The sequence below is a fragment of the Miniopterus natalensis genome, chromosome 13, assembly GCF_054644295.1.
Source record: "Miniopterus natalensis isolate mMinNat1 chromosome 13, mMinNat1.hap1, whole genome shotgun sequence".
Lineage (NCBI taxonomy): Eukaryota > Metazoa > Chordata > Mammalia > Chiroptera > Miniopteridae > Miniopterus > Miniopterus natalensis.
The window spans coordinates 10,670,447-10,684,870 of NC_142093.1; the positions used below are offsets into that span (position 1 = coordinate 10,670,447).

Below are 14,424 nucleotides of genomic sequence, written 5' to 3' on the forward strand. Positions count from 1 at the left end.
AAAGAGACACGTCGTTGGGCACAGGGGCTCAGTGCCCTCAGTGACTTTGTGTCCTCTGCCTCTACCATCCTTGAGCACGGGCAGGTGGCCCTGGTGCCAGTGCTTGTTGAAGGGCAGGCCCACTGCTAGCATGACTCAGAATCACATGTGGCTAGAACCGAGATCCTCAGACTTAAGTGGTTCGTTGGAATCACCTGGAGGTGCTAGTTTCAAATGCAGATTCTTGGCAAATCCTCCTAACACCGGCTTAAAGGGGTCTGTCTGGCACCATTATAAGTCAGCAAGTGGACAGATCTGGACTGGCACAGAGCACAAATCCCATCAGGGATGTGGGTCTCCTTGTGTCTCTACACTTGCATGCAGTGCTTATTGCCTCAGGGTTGCAACATGGCTGCTGCTCCTTGAACAAGCCTGACCCAATCTTGTCCACAAAGTTCGTGCATTTTTCTTCCCCTGGAGTCCTTCCTCCAGATAGCTGCACAGTTGGTCCACTTCCTTACCTCCTTCAGGAATTTGCTCAGATGTCACCTTCTTAGTACGAGCCTTAAAACTGCAATCCCTCCCCCTCTCCCTTCTTAGTAGCTGGAACTCCCTATCTCTTCTCTGCTTTATTTTTCTTGACCACTTATCACCATCTGATATGCAATATGTTTTTCTTGTTTAACGTTTCTCCCCACCCTGGAATGTAAACACTGTGAGGATAGGGACTTCTGTTTGTCCCATTCACTGCTGCATCTCCAGCACTTACAACAATACTTGAAGTATATGGGTAACAGGTGCTAAATAATTTTTTGTTCAATGAAAGAATATACTTCCATAAGGTGCCCTTGAGTTCTAGGCAGAAAGAAGAAAGGGGAAGATGAGATGGGTGATGTCTAAATCAGGAAAGCAAAGTAATTTCCCAGAAATCCCTAGCCAATTTTCATTTACATCTCCAAGGCCAAAACCATGTCACATGGCCACCTACTGCTACAAGGGAGTCTGGAAAGATGAGTATTTCTAATTGCGTGCACTGCCCTCCTTAAACAAAATTACTTTGTAAGACAGAAGGGAAGGATGGATATTGGAAAGGCAACCTACAGTGTCCACCACATGGATCTATCCCGGACCTAATGAAGTAGAATCTCTGAGGGTGATAATTTTGATGCAGGTGAACTGTTGTAAGAAAAATGGCCAGAATAAGAGAATGAGCCATCCTGGGTGATGGACACACTGGTCATGAACATGTTTGGTTGACTACCAGAGCATACTCCACACTCCCTGTTACCCTCGCCTTTTTTGAGAAATATCTTTATTTGCACCCCTGCCCGCATATACATGGTTATAGCAGTAGGACTCTTGGAGGTCTCAGTTATATATCATGTTCCCACCCACCTGACCCAAACCACTGAATCAGAATCACATTACCATGAACTTGGCACTAGGACTGAGATTCTAAGTCTCTCCGGATGACTGGATCATGTAAACAGAGCTGCTGGCAGACAGATCTTCAACGTCATGAACTGGAGCAGCTGAGGGAAGAGCATGAGCCCCACACAGGAAGAAGTGCTGTGAAACAGAGGGTCTTTGTGGTGTCCGAGTTCCTGGTAGCAGGTCATTCCTGAGGCCTGGTTCTGTTCTCACCCTTGGAGTCCACGGCACGCCTCTGCGTTCTCATTTTGTTCAGGCCAGCTTAGGCAAATCTTCAGTCCTGGCTGAGTTCTAACACACACACACCCTGGCCCTAGGCATCTGAAAACAGAAGGAAGTAACTCTGGAGATCAGGTGTCCAGTCTTGGAGGAAGAAGTGAACCACGGCAGTTTCTTTATCAACTGTCAACAAAGGGCTGGGTCAAAGGAAAGTTCTTCTCGCTGTTTTGCGAAGCTCTAGAAAACCACCCTTGTCAGCCACACAATGGAGCCCACTGCTAATGGGGGGAATGAGTGCTTTTAGAATAGGACCTCTAGGTTAAGGGTCTGGGGGTTTGGCTGTATTTCCAACCACTCTGCCCTTCGGCCCCTGGCTTCCACTACTTGTAAAGCATGTAGGGTACATATCCGTTTTCCTGAGGTACAGATGGGCCAGACAGGTAGTGTGGCACAGAAAACAATGGGCTCTAGAGTCTGGAAGTCCACTTTCATTGCATACCCTTAGCCTCGGCACAGGCATGCCTTGTTTTATTGCACTTCACTTTTACTGAGCTTCCTAGGTGTTGCATTTAAAAAAAAAAAAAAAAGTTTTTATTGCTTTCAGAGAGAGGAAGGGAGAGGGAAATAGAAAATCAATGATGAGTCATTGATCGGCTGCCTCCTGCACGCCTACTGGGGATCGAGCCCACAACCAGGGCATGTGCCCTGACTGGGAATCGAACCCTGACCTCCTGGATCCTAGGTCGATGCTCAGCCTGAGCCATGCAGGCCTGGCCGGTGTTGCACTTTTTACAAATTAAAGGCAAGACCCTCCATGAGCAAAAAGATTACTACTCCCTTCATGACAGCAGTCTGGACCTGACCCCACAGTGTCCCTGAAGGATGCCTACAGTTAATTCCCCAAGCCTCATGTGACCCAGTGGCAGTGCCCCACCTGCGAGGAAAAAACGAACCTGTGTGCGTACACCCCCACCCCTGGCAAAGCCTCTCAAGCAGCAGGGCCGTTTGAGCCTGGAGCCCTGTTAGAAGGCAGGGCTGGGACCTGGCACAGGCAGGGAGCCCCTCCAGGAAACTGGGTGCTGAAACAACGGCCCACTGCTGTGCTGTGCACCGGTCAACTGCCGGGCTCCTGAGAGTCAGGGGCCTTGTGTTTGTTTTTTAGCAACTACCTTTCACTTCCTATAAGACCTCCATGCTGCAGGAAGCCAATCCCTGGAACCCAGAGGGACGAAGGGGCCCTGTGAAGGGATGAAAAGGGGAAGCCAGTCTTTAAGTTATTCTAATTCAACACCCACCATGTGCCAGGCACATCGATGTGCTCTGCACACATTATTGGCTGTTTTAGCTTCTCTTGGCTAATAAATGGAGGCGCAGGCGAGGCAGAGCCGTCAAATGCTATTGACCACTTATCTGGACAGCATCTAGGCAGTTCTCAAATCTGCTAATAGCTCAGATTTGAGAACTGGGTGGAGACCGCTACTAGAACATGAACAGCTGCTGCCACAGCTCTGGCACAGACCAGACTAGAGCCTAGGGCCTGCCCCTCAGCCCTACTGGGCAGACGGGTTCCCTTTTACTAAGCAGCCAAGGCACTGATCATTGCAGCTGGGCTCCCAATGCTGTTGAACCCTCACTGGAAAAACAAGAGAGAGAGAGGAGGGAGACAATGAAAAAGGGAGTAAAACTAGAAGACACAAAGGGAAGAAAAGGCAGGCAACCGGCTCCGTAACGATGCTCATTCCTTTATTGTCAACTGTTAATTCAAACAGGGCTGGGGCCTGCCGGCTGCTGGCAGCACCGAGGTGCAGGTGCGTTTCAGCTCAACAGAGAGGCCTCATCCTAAGCCAAGGAGACACAGGGCAATGCTTTATATATATATATTTATATATTACATATGTAATATATGGGCCACTGCATTATTAGCTGTTGTCCTAAATACAGACCATAGCAACAGACATGAAAATTTGGTCCTAATCAAGGCCCTCACTTTATCAATCAAATGTCTGATACATCAAAAGGAAGAGAGAGAGAAACAGAGACCAAGATCCAACCACCCCAGTGGCCCTGTTCCCAGCATATCCTATGCTGAGTGTAGAGTGTCCCCTGTGGAGCTAAACACACACACAAAGACACACATACATACACACATACACAAAACCGCAGGCAGAAGCTCCTCTGACCACGCCTCGGGCCCAGCCCTCAGACCAGGGTTGGTGAAGTTGGGTAGATTGTGCTATAAGACTGTTAGGGTCAAGTGACCAGACAATGCAGAGTCAATGTGTCCAAGTGGTGAATGGGGGTGACACGTGCTGCTTCATCCACAAATGAGAAAGAGGTCATTGGGAGGGCTGCTCAATGCAGGCCGGGAGGTCCCCCTGTGCCCAGGCTCCCGGGGGGATTTCTGCACACAACTCCTGTTCCAGCCTCAGCCAAATCAATTATCTGGATTCTGAGTCTCAAATAATCTCGGGCTCTGATGAAAAATGTTATTTCCTTGATGGACAGGAGCAAATGGCAACTGAGTTGCCCAACCATGTAGTCCAGTAATTACAGCAGGAATGACAGCATCATTGATTTAAAACAAACCATAACTTGGTCCTTAGAGCAGAACTTGAAAAGTGTAAAAAGGGTTAATTTCCTGACGAAAGAGAGTAACCAGGTAATCAGCCTCCACTGCCACCTCCCACATACCAACTTCCAGGCAAACCAGTCAGTTTTATGCTTTTATATAATGACTAAATTCTTCATATTCTAGGAACTGGAGACTCCCACTATTAAAGGGCATTTTAAAATCCTAAACCACTGGTTTTCTCTCATGATTACTCTTCACCCCTCCACCAAAATACACACTTAAAAAGTAAGTCAATGAAAATTAATCTTTTCTTTTTTTTTGGTAGAAATTTACTTATCACTTGAGATACCTGGAGACATCTTGGGATGTCACAAAGGAAGATAAAGAGCACTTCCCTAGGGACCCATTTGCACAATTCTGAAGAAGGGGTTAATTTTCAACAAAATAATACCCAACACGTGATCCAGAAACAGGGGTAATAGGCAAAGCTGGAAGGTCGTGCCTGGGTCTCCATCTCCTGTGCAGGGGTAAGCAACAGGCTCCGATATCTTTGTTTAGCCAGGGGGACAATGACATCGTCCCCTCCCACTGTGCACTGGGATCCAGGCAGCTGCAGGAAAGACATTCGAAGCAGGAAGGAGGAGCATCTCAGAAACGGGGAGTTGGTTTGACACTGGTTGACCAAAGTCACTTCTCAGACGGGGGACAGAAACAAAGGGCATCGGAGGAGGGACTTCCCTTGATGACTGTCCACGGTGCCTCCATTACTGCTTTATTTTCTGCAGGTCCCAAGGAGGCAGCAGCTGGCTGAGTCACAATTCCTACCCAAGGCTTAGGAAGGTAGGCAAGAGGCAAGCAGAGTTTGGGGCACCACAGATTCTTGGCAAAGCTGAAGAGCATGGGCTGTGTGAGTGAGGTCTTTAAGTCTTTGAAAAGGAGCACAAGAAGCTGAACAAGGTTTTCTGAGGCCCAGAAAGTGCTGGGAGCACTGTCAGGATGTCTCCTGTCCTCAGGGGACACCCAGGATTTTTCTAGTCCCAGAAAGTGCTTAGGAGCTGCTCACCACCAGCATACGAGGAGATGGAGATTTTGGAGACAGGTGGAAAAAGTCCTCTCTTCTCAGGCACTGGCCACCTTCCCCTCTGGGGACAGCTGACAGGGAGGAGCTTGAGGTCTGACTGGGGGGGTCTACAGTCAGCAGGAAAGGAGGCTATGCAGTGACCATGGCAGGCTCAGGCGAGGGCCTCTCCCCCACACTAACTGAGCTCCACGAATAAATAACATTAATTAAATAAAGGAGGCTAAGAAGAGCAGGCAGAGGCACGGTCTGCCAGATTCTCACCCCCTCACACATACAAACATGTACATGCGCGCGCGCACACACACACACACACGCACACCAAGCGGCAGATGAGATGATCCAGGGTTGGCTGCTCCATCCCAGAAGTCTGTTAGATGGGCAGCCTAACTGAAGGTTGTCACTCATGGTCTAGCACTGTTGCAGGGCGCAGAGCAGCGGAGGCCAGTGAGGCATGTGTGGTGGAGGGTGGAGGCCGCTGAGGACTCTGGCACCTGCAGGGGGTGGGGACAAGTGGGTGAAAGGGGAGGTAGGAAAAGTGCAGGAAAGAGAACAGTGAGGACCGTCCATTCCCTCGCCCTGTTGCTGGTGAAATGCCTCCCCTCACACCCTCTGAATACACCCATGCAGTCTCCCTGGCTCCGATCCTGAGTCCACTGCCCACTCTGACCACGGGGGTACTGACCAGGATCTGGATTTCCGAACTTTCGATGTGGAGGGTCTTTCCAGAAAGCTATCCAACCGCATGAGCCTCTCCATGTGTAGTGCACGGGGATCTTGGTCTTGGTCATGAGAGAATTCCATCTCAAAGACAGCTGGAGGGGACACATCCAACTCCAGAAACATTATGTTTTCGGCCTGTGGTGGGAGTATCACACCAGACATGAGCAGTGGCCTGACGACTGTACCTTCTAGGCTCGGTAAATATTGGGTGTCGCAAGGGAGGTGAGGTAGGCAGAGGAGGCAGAGGCTGCGAGCATCGCCTCCCTTGGGCTCTCTCCCCTCCCCACTTCTACTTTCCAGCTACTTACCCTGTACCTGGGGTGGGACCCCATGGCCATGGCAACCCGAGCATACTGGCTGATAGGCCTCTTGTAGCCCACTGCAGATGTTGGCCGCTTCTTCATTTGGCTGTTGCTGCTGTAGGGAAGAGGCCATATGAGAATGGATTTCTTTCAAACGCGAAGCGGAGATGACATCCTGAGGAAATAGCGTCATGCAGGTGGACAGGGGGCCCTGCAGACCGCAGGCGCTGGAGTTTCCTTCTCTTTGCTTTAATACAGCCTGACAACTAAAACAAGTATAACACAGCAGGCACGTTTCTGCCCTCTGTTGCTTCAATTATTTTCTACAGTACGAAGGGCTGAATGAGGAATTGGGTGAAAAAAGCAAATTCTATCCTACTTTAGCTTTCAGGTTCATATGCTAATTTCACATACTACCCAAAACCACTGATGATCGGTGTCCTGCTTTTCCTTTTCCTTCGCAGGAGTTAGCACAACAAAATGACTAAAAACTCACGCTCGAGATGCAAGCATCCCCAAACAGCTAAATCAGTCTTGAAAAAGAACAAAGTTGGAGGACTCACATTTCCCAGTTTGAAAACTTATCACAAAGCTATAGTAATCAAGGCTGTACGGTGCTGGCATGCAGACAGATAACTATATCAACGGAATAGAACTGAGTCTAGAAATAAATTGTCATATTTACCCTAATTAATTTTCTATAAGGGTACCAAGACCATTTCACGGAGGAAGAATAGTCTCTTCAACAAATGATACTGGCAAAGAACATACATGCATAGCCCATGGGCACAGACAACAATGTAGCGAGGGCCAGAGGGAGGGGAAGGCGGGGTCTGGGTGGAGGGAGACAAAGGGGGGGAAATGGGGGACATCTGGAATAATGTCAACAAAAAAGAAATAGAATTTTAAAAATAGAATACTGGGACAACTGGATATGCACAAGCAAAAAAAAAAAAAAAAAGTGAATTTGGAACCTTACCTTGCATCAAATAAAAAAATTAACCCAAAGTGGATCATAGACGTAAATGTAAAATCTAATCTATAAAACTTTTTAAATTACACATAGTGGTAAATTTTTATGACCTTAGCCTGGCCAGCATGGCTCAGCAGCTGAGTATCAACCTATGATCCAGGAGATCCCAGTTTGATTCCCGGTCAGGGCATATATCCAGGTTGTGGGCTTGATCCCCAGTTGGGGGCATGCAGGAGGCAGCCGATCAATGACTCTCATCATTGATGTTTCTCTCTCTCTCTCCCTCTCCCTTCCTCTCTCTCTGAAGTCAATAAAAATATATTTTTAAAAAATCTTGATGACCTTAGATTATGCAATGGTTTCTTACCTATGACACCTTACTTATGACATCAAAAGCTCAAGCAACTAATGAAAAAAATAGATAAATAGGACTTTATAAAAACTAAAAACTTTTATGCTTCAAAGGACATACAGAAAATGAAAAGACAATTTACAAAATGGGAGAAAATATTTAGAAATCATGTATTTAATAAGGAGCTTGTATCCAGAGTCTACAGATAACTTTTATAAATCAACAACAAAAGAGACAATGCAACTTAAAAATGGACAAAGAACCTGAATAGCCACTTCTCCGAAGAAGATATGCAAATAGTCAAGAAGCCCATGAAAAGATGCTCAACATTATTGATTAGCAGGAAGATGCAAATCAAGACCACGACGAGGTACCACTTCACACCCACCTCAATGACCCTAATCAAAGAAGACACACAGTAACACACGTCGGCGAGGACACACAGAACCTGGAAGCGTCGTACGTTGTTGGTGGTAACGTACAATGGTGCAGCTGCTTTGGAAAACAGTTTGGCAGTTCTTCAGAAAGTTAAACACAGAGTTACTATATAAGCCAGCACTTCCAGTACTAGGTATATATTCATGATAATTTAAAACATGTCCCCGCACAAAAACTTGTACACGAATATTACAGCAGCATTATTCGTAACAGCTAAAATGTAGGGATAACCCAAATGCCATCAATTGATAAACGGATAAACAAAATGTGGCATAGCCATCAAGTGGAATATTATTCAGCAATAAAAAGGAGTGAAGTACTGATATATGCCGTAATATGAATAAACCTTGAAAACATTTTGCCAAGTGGAATGAAGCCAGACACACAAGACTACCAATTATACGATTCCATTTATGTGAAATGTCCATAATATGTAAATCCGTAGAGATAGAAAGCATATTGTTGTTGCCTAGGGCTCGGGGCATTGGCAAGAAACGGGAGTGACCACCAGCGGGGACAGGGTTTCCTTTAGGGGTGATGAAATGTTCTGAAACTAGATAGTGGAGATGGCTGAACAACTCCGTGAACATACTGAAGTCTACTGAATTGTACATTTTAAAATGGTAAATTTTACGATATGTGAGCTATTTCAATACAACTGTTATTTAAAAAACAAAACTCAGGCTTGGCTTTTAAAAAGTGCATATTCTTTGACACAAATCCCACTCCTAGGAATTTCCCTAAGGAAATAATCATTGATGGGGACAAAATTTACATGTAGGGATGTTTGCTGCAACATTATTTACAATTGCAAAAAACGAGAAACAACCTAAACCTGCTCAGTAGGGACCAGGTAAATTATTCTTCAGCCATGGGAAGGAATATTATGTAGTCATTAAAACCAGTGTGTGGCTCTAAGTATCCATAAAAAGATTTCCACAACACATTCAATAAAAAAGCAATAAAATGACACTTTTTGTTTTGCTTTTAAAGAAAAGTGTGTATATGCTTATGAAAAAAGTGTGGATATTAAACAAAATGTTAAAAGGGCAATTGTCAGGGAGGTGGGATGGGGTGGAATGGGTCACTGGGGAGAAAAAGGGACATCTGTAATATTTTGAACAACAAAAAAAAGGGCAACTGTCTTTGCATAGCTATGATTATGGATGATTTAAAAAATTATCTTTATACCTTTCTACAATATCTAAATGTTTTTACAATGACTATGTATACCTTTGTATCTAATGGATTATTTCAAACATTCAGAAAAGTACAGAAAATTATACATATATCTGTATGCCTCCCATCCAGCTTTGCCAAATTTTAATATTTCGTTGTACTTACACCAAATCTTGTTTTAAGAAATAAAATGTAGATAGTTGTTAAGACCCCCATCTGTCTCCTCCCCCACAGTTAACCACTGTCTTGAGTTTGGTGCTTATCAATGTCATGCATGTTTTTATACTTATATACGTGGATATTCATAAATAATATATATGGTATTTACATGTCTAAATTTTGAACTATATGGTGTACATACTGCATTTTTTTGTGCTCAACAAGCATGTTTTTTAGATTTATCCATGTAGCTCTAGATTAGATTATTAAAGTTTATATATTATTTTAAGGTTTTAATATAGCAACATACATACATACATATATTATTCATGCATATATATTTTATGTATACAAGAGGTTGATTCCTCCCCTACTCCCCATTAAACATAGTTACTGTGAACATTTCTATACAGGTATCTTCAAGTACATATTCAACAGTTTTCCTGGGGTACATACCCAGGAATGGGATGGTTGCATTGTAGGGTATGTGCATTTCAACTTGACTAGATATTGCCAAGTTGCTTTTCTAGTGGTTATACCTATGAAAGTTTCCATTGCCCTGTATCTCAGCCAACTCATGGTATGTCAGACCTTTTTTTTTTTTTAATATATCTTTATTGATTTCAGAGAGAGGAAGAAAGAGAGAGAGATAGAAACATCAATGATGAGAGAGTCATTGATCGGCGGCCTCCTGCATGGCCCTGATTGGGGATCAAGGCCACAACCCAGGCATGTGCCCTGACTGGGAATTAAACCGCGATCTCTAGGATCCTGGGTTGATGCTGAACCGCTGAACCATGCCCGGCTGGGTGGTATGTCAGACTTCTTACTTTTAGCAATTTGATGAGCATGATGTATTACTTTATTACTCAAAACAAACAAATAAATTAGGAAAGAATACAAGAAAGTTATTTCCATTAAAAAAAATAATAATAACAGCCTGGCTGGTATGGCTCAGTGGTTGAGGGTTGAGGCACATGCTTGGGTTATGGGCTCGATCCCCAGTGGGGGGGCCATGCAGGAGGGAGCTGATCAGTGACTCTCTCTCATCATTCATGTTTCTATCTCTCTCTCCCTCTCTCTGAAATTGATAAGAACATTTTTAAAAAAAATAACACAGGTTTTGGAGGAAGACAGACCCGGGTTTGAATGCTGACTCTGACAGCTTTGTGGCCTTGGGAACTGGCTTCATCTCTCTGAGCCTCAGCTATCTCAGCCCTGTCCTCCAGAATGGCTGAGATGATACAAGATAAACACTGAGCACAGGACACCACAAGGACTCTGTACACGGCCCCTGAGATGATGATTTATTCTCAATGCCACTTGCTCATTTCAAGCAGGGACACAAATGAGCAATGAATGAAGCCAAAAGGGAGGCAGACAGAAGACAGAAGGGGAGGTGAAACTGGCGAGCAATTCACAGGCAGGGTGCTTTGTCCCTGCGTGGTAGACCAAGCCGTGCAGGAGCCCATGGAACAGTGCCTGCCTTCCGCAGTGAGGGTAACAGGAACATTCTCGTGGCTCATTTTATGAAAAGTTAAAGAAGAGTGCTGGGCCCCACCTGGGGTCCCTGCTGACTCCTTTACAGATGAAGACAAGGAAGGATGAGGCTGTAGGAGCCCCACCTCGCTGGCTCTGCTACGCTGGGACCCCAGAGGCTGCATGTGGAGAGGCAGCATTGGTGACAGCTCTGAGGGCGGCAGGAAAATTAGTAAAATAACAACTTATCATTTATAAGGTGAGCCTGCATATCCCATTTGAATTGGACAACAGCCTCCTGAGGTGTAGACAAGGCAGGCACCATGCTGCCTTTCGTGTCCAAGATCATCTAATTAGGAAGAGACTCGGAGCTGAACCTTCCTGGACTCTCAGATACTCTTTTCACGATGCTGTCCTGTCTCTGCGGAGTACACATAACCCGGTCTGGGGCTGAAGTGCGCCTAGAAGGCTGCAGGCTCTGGGAACGGGACAGAAGGACACAGCTGGGCGAGCAGAGCAGTGGATCAGTGTGAATTGGCAGCCTGACCCAACAAAGATGCCAGGGCTATTCTGGGTGGCATTCGGGAGGAAGGCTTTGGGGGAGGGGAGCTGTAACTAGGACACCAAAGTCCCCATCTACTCTCTCCTCGCCCCAGGCCTACTTCCATGATTGATCCCTCTGTAGTAAGCAGGTTGTGGGCAACAGCCCAGAGTGAAGGCCTGGCTCTGCAAGTATCCACCCTCCCCAACAGGAAGTATGTGCTGAGTAGGTCCTGAGAGTTCTCCTAGGGCCCTCTGTCCAGATGGCTGTTATCACAATGTTTTTCGCCCCCTAATATTAAAAAGTCACTCTTGGCTCCATCTCAGGGGCTGACCCCATTCTGATGAGCAGCTCTGCCCAATTACCCCCTTTCTTCTCCTGTCCTGAAAACTGGCATCAACATCATAGGGTGTGTTTTCCTCTTAGGTCCTTCACATGCAACTGCCACCACACTTTAGGCTTTTCTCCAGGATCTGGCCCCTCTGTCCCCACCATAATGCCACCTTGCAGCACTCCCCCACCCTGCATGTCTGAACTCTCACCCTTCTCATGCCCTTCGCAACACTGCCCCACCCCCAGCTGGAAAGGCTGACTGTCTCCCTGTGACAGATTCCCTTCACTTCTCACTGGCATATGAATAAATCCGGGGACCCAACCCAGAGCTGAGAAGGTTCTTACTGAGGTAAACTTTGCCTTTAGAATGAAACCAGTTTAACTTTCTATCCTGATTCTATTTACAGCAAGGAATGTTCTCTCTTTAAACTTGGAGATATCCAGAATAAAAAATTAAAAGTTAAAACAAAACAACAAAACCAAACTGCCCTCCTACAGCACTTCTAGGGAAGAAGGCAGAATGGTTTCTCTGGTTTCCCCATAATTGTAATGCAGCTTACTGGTATGATTGCAACCATTTATTGATTGTCTCCTCTGTGCCAGGGGCTGGCCTGGAGCCTCACACACATGACCTCACTTCAACCTCAACAATCCTGCAGGGTACATTTATCCCAACTTTAGAGATGAACAAACTTGGGTTCAGAGAGGTTAAAAAAACACCTTCTCAAGGCCACAAATAAGAGGCAGAGCAGGGTCTAGAATTCAGAATGTTCTAAATCGCAAGTCCAGTCTCTTTCTACTGCACCAGGATGCCTTTGAAAAGAATCTAGGGTGGCTGGCATTGCAAAGGCCAAAGGGCTAAAGTTACAAACAGAATTTTGTGAACTGTAAACCATGGGCTAGAGACATTGCCAAATATTCAACCCTTAGAAGGTAATTTTGTATAAACACAATGAAAAATAAAGTCTATTTATGAGAAATTAAAAATAAAAGTTCATACTTGAAAAAGTTTTTGCTTAGAGCTGGTTGAAAAATTGTTGGAGATTATGGAAGGCACCTCACCTGAAGAAATTGTGTATCAACCAGTAGCAACATAGAGAAAACGCAGAAAAAAGAAAAAGGGAGAGACTTCTAAAATAAGCTGACATGGGCGCATTTCAAGAGTTGCCTGACAATAATCCCTTGTTTTAGAGAGAGGCACGGGAAGAGTGCATGGGGTAGATGCTTATTGCTAGAGGAGGAGAAATAGGTTTTTCCAGCAAAAGCTGTCTAAAGAGACAGCATGACTTGAGGTACCAATTTCTTCCCAGCAATGCTCGCTTTCCTCTCCCTTTGAGCAGCCTCTGGTGTTCACATCCCCAGAGTACCACAGGCCAAAGTAAAGCAAACCAGTCAATGCTTGACTTGAGCGAATGGGACAATGCCCTGATTAGTTAAATATGCTTCAGGAAGAAGTTTTCAGCCCTGATTAAGTTACGTTGCAAATAGTGGGACCCAATGCTGAGGGAAGGCACCTTCCCTCCCAGGAAGGCAGCTTCTTCCACAGCCTCAGACGCCACTGTTTCACCAAATGGGGGAAGCTGCACCGAAGGACCCCTGCACACTCAGCCTTCTGGGAAATGTGGGGTGTGGGGGAGGCGATCTCCGAGAGCAGGGCCAGCGGCTCTTGCACCATGATGCTACCCTCTGGCTCTCTGAGCTAAGTCAAAATCACGATGAGAACTCCAGTTATTAGGGAATTGTTTTTACTTTATTTTAACCACCATCTGCTGCTTTAAAAAAATTAAAAATTTTGTTTCCTATAAAAACTTCCAACATCTATTTTTACTTTTCTTTTGCATTTTTTGTGATTTTAAAAAAAGTTCTGAGATAAATATTATTTATCACAGTTATCAGACATAGCAAAATGGACAGTGACATTTGAAAAAGAAAAAATGTATAGCAGCAATTCAGAATTGCAGGTAGTGGATTACCTAGCATGTATGTATGTATTTATTGATTGATATTCCCCCACCATCACCTGGTATTTATTAGGAAATATTTTTGAGGTAATGTATTGGAGTTTTTTCTTAAAGAAATCTATAATAACTGTTTATATCATTTGTATTTAAGTATGGTAGAGAACACTGATATGTCATAATCACCTTAATACCTTTTAGCCTTACCAAGATATATTTTGAGATTCTCTATACAAAATATATACTCTGTATGTATTCTGAGCAGATACATACATATTTGTATAAAATAGCAATGGTTAAGTTGTGAATATACTTAACCAAAATTTTGAAAAAACATAAACATAGTTATACCTTTACATTTTTATATAAAGTGTTTCAGGAACACAGTCCTTTTGGGATCCAGCTAGAAGTGCTGCTAACACAGACCTGCAAATGCAGGCTGGGGAGCGCCTCTGTGCACACGTAAATCAAAGGGGTACGTCTGTAAGGCCTGGCTCTTCCCAAGGAGTTACGGGAAAGAAATACTACAGAGTAAGCTGAAGGAAGAAGCTTTTGAGGACTAAGCAGTTTTCTGGTTTTCTAATGGCAAAGAAAACAATGGATCTTTCTTTGCATTACTTTCTTCCAGCAAGAAGGACGGTGGGAGGAATCAGAAAAGAGGAATGGTGGGAAAGGGCATTACTGGCAGCTAGCTCTACTGTGTCTGGC

The 14,424-nt window shown here is 44.9% G+C and overlaps 1 protein-coding gene across 2 annotated transcripts in view; it reads right to left on the minus strand.

The window, feature by feature from the left end:
- Positions 1 to 3,355: 3,355 nt before the first annotated feature.
- KIF3C (kinesin family member 3C) overlaps positions 3,356 to 14,424 on the minus strand; it is a 35,561-nt gene continuing 24,492 nt past the window's right edge. Inside the window, exons 6-8 of one of the 2 annotated variants that reach the window (XM_016209178.2) lie at positions 6,311 to 6,416; positions 5,965 to 6,137; positions 3,356 to 5,773 (exon numbers count right to left, since the gene is read on the minus strand). In XM_016209178.2, coding sequence (XP_016064664.1) covers positions 5,680 to 5,773; positions 5,965 to 6,137; positions 6,311 to 6,416 — 373 coding nt within the window. In that variant the 3' untranslated portion in view covers positions 3,356 to 5,679. Of the gene's footprint in view, positions 5,774 to 5,964; positions 6,138 to 6,310; positions 6,420 to 14,424 lie in introns of both variants that reach the window. The other variant, XM_016209169.2, reaches the window with a different exon arrangement.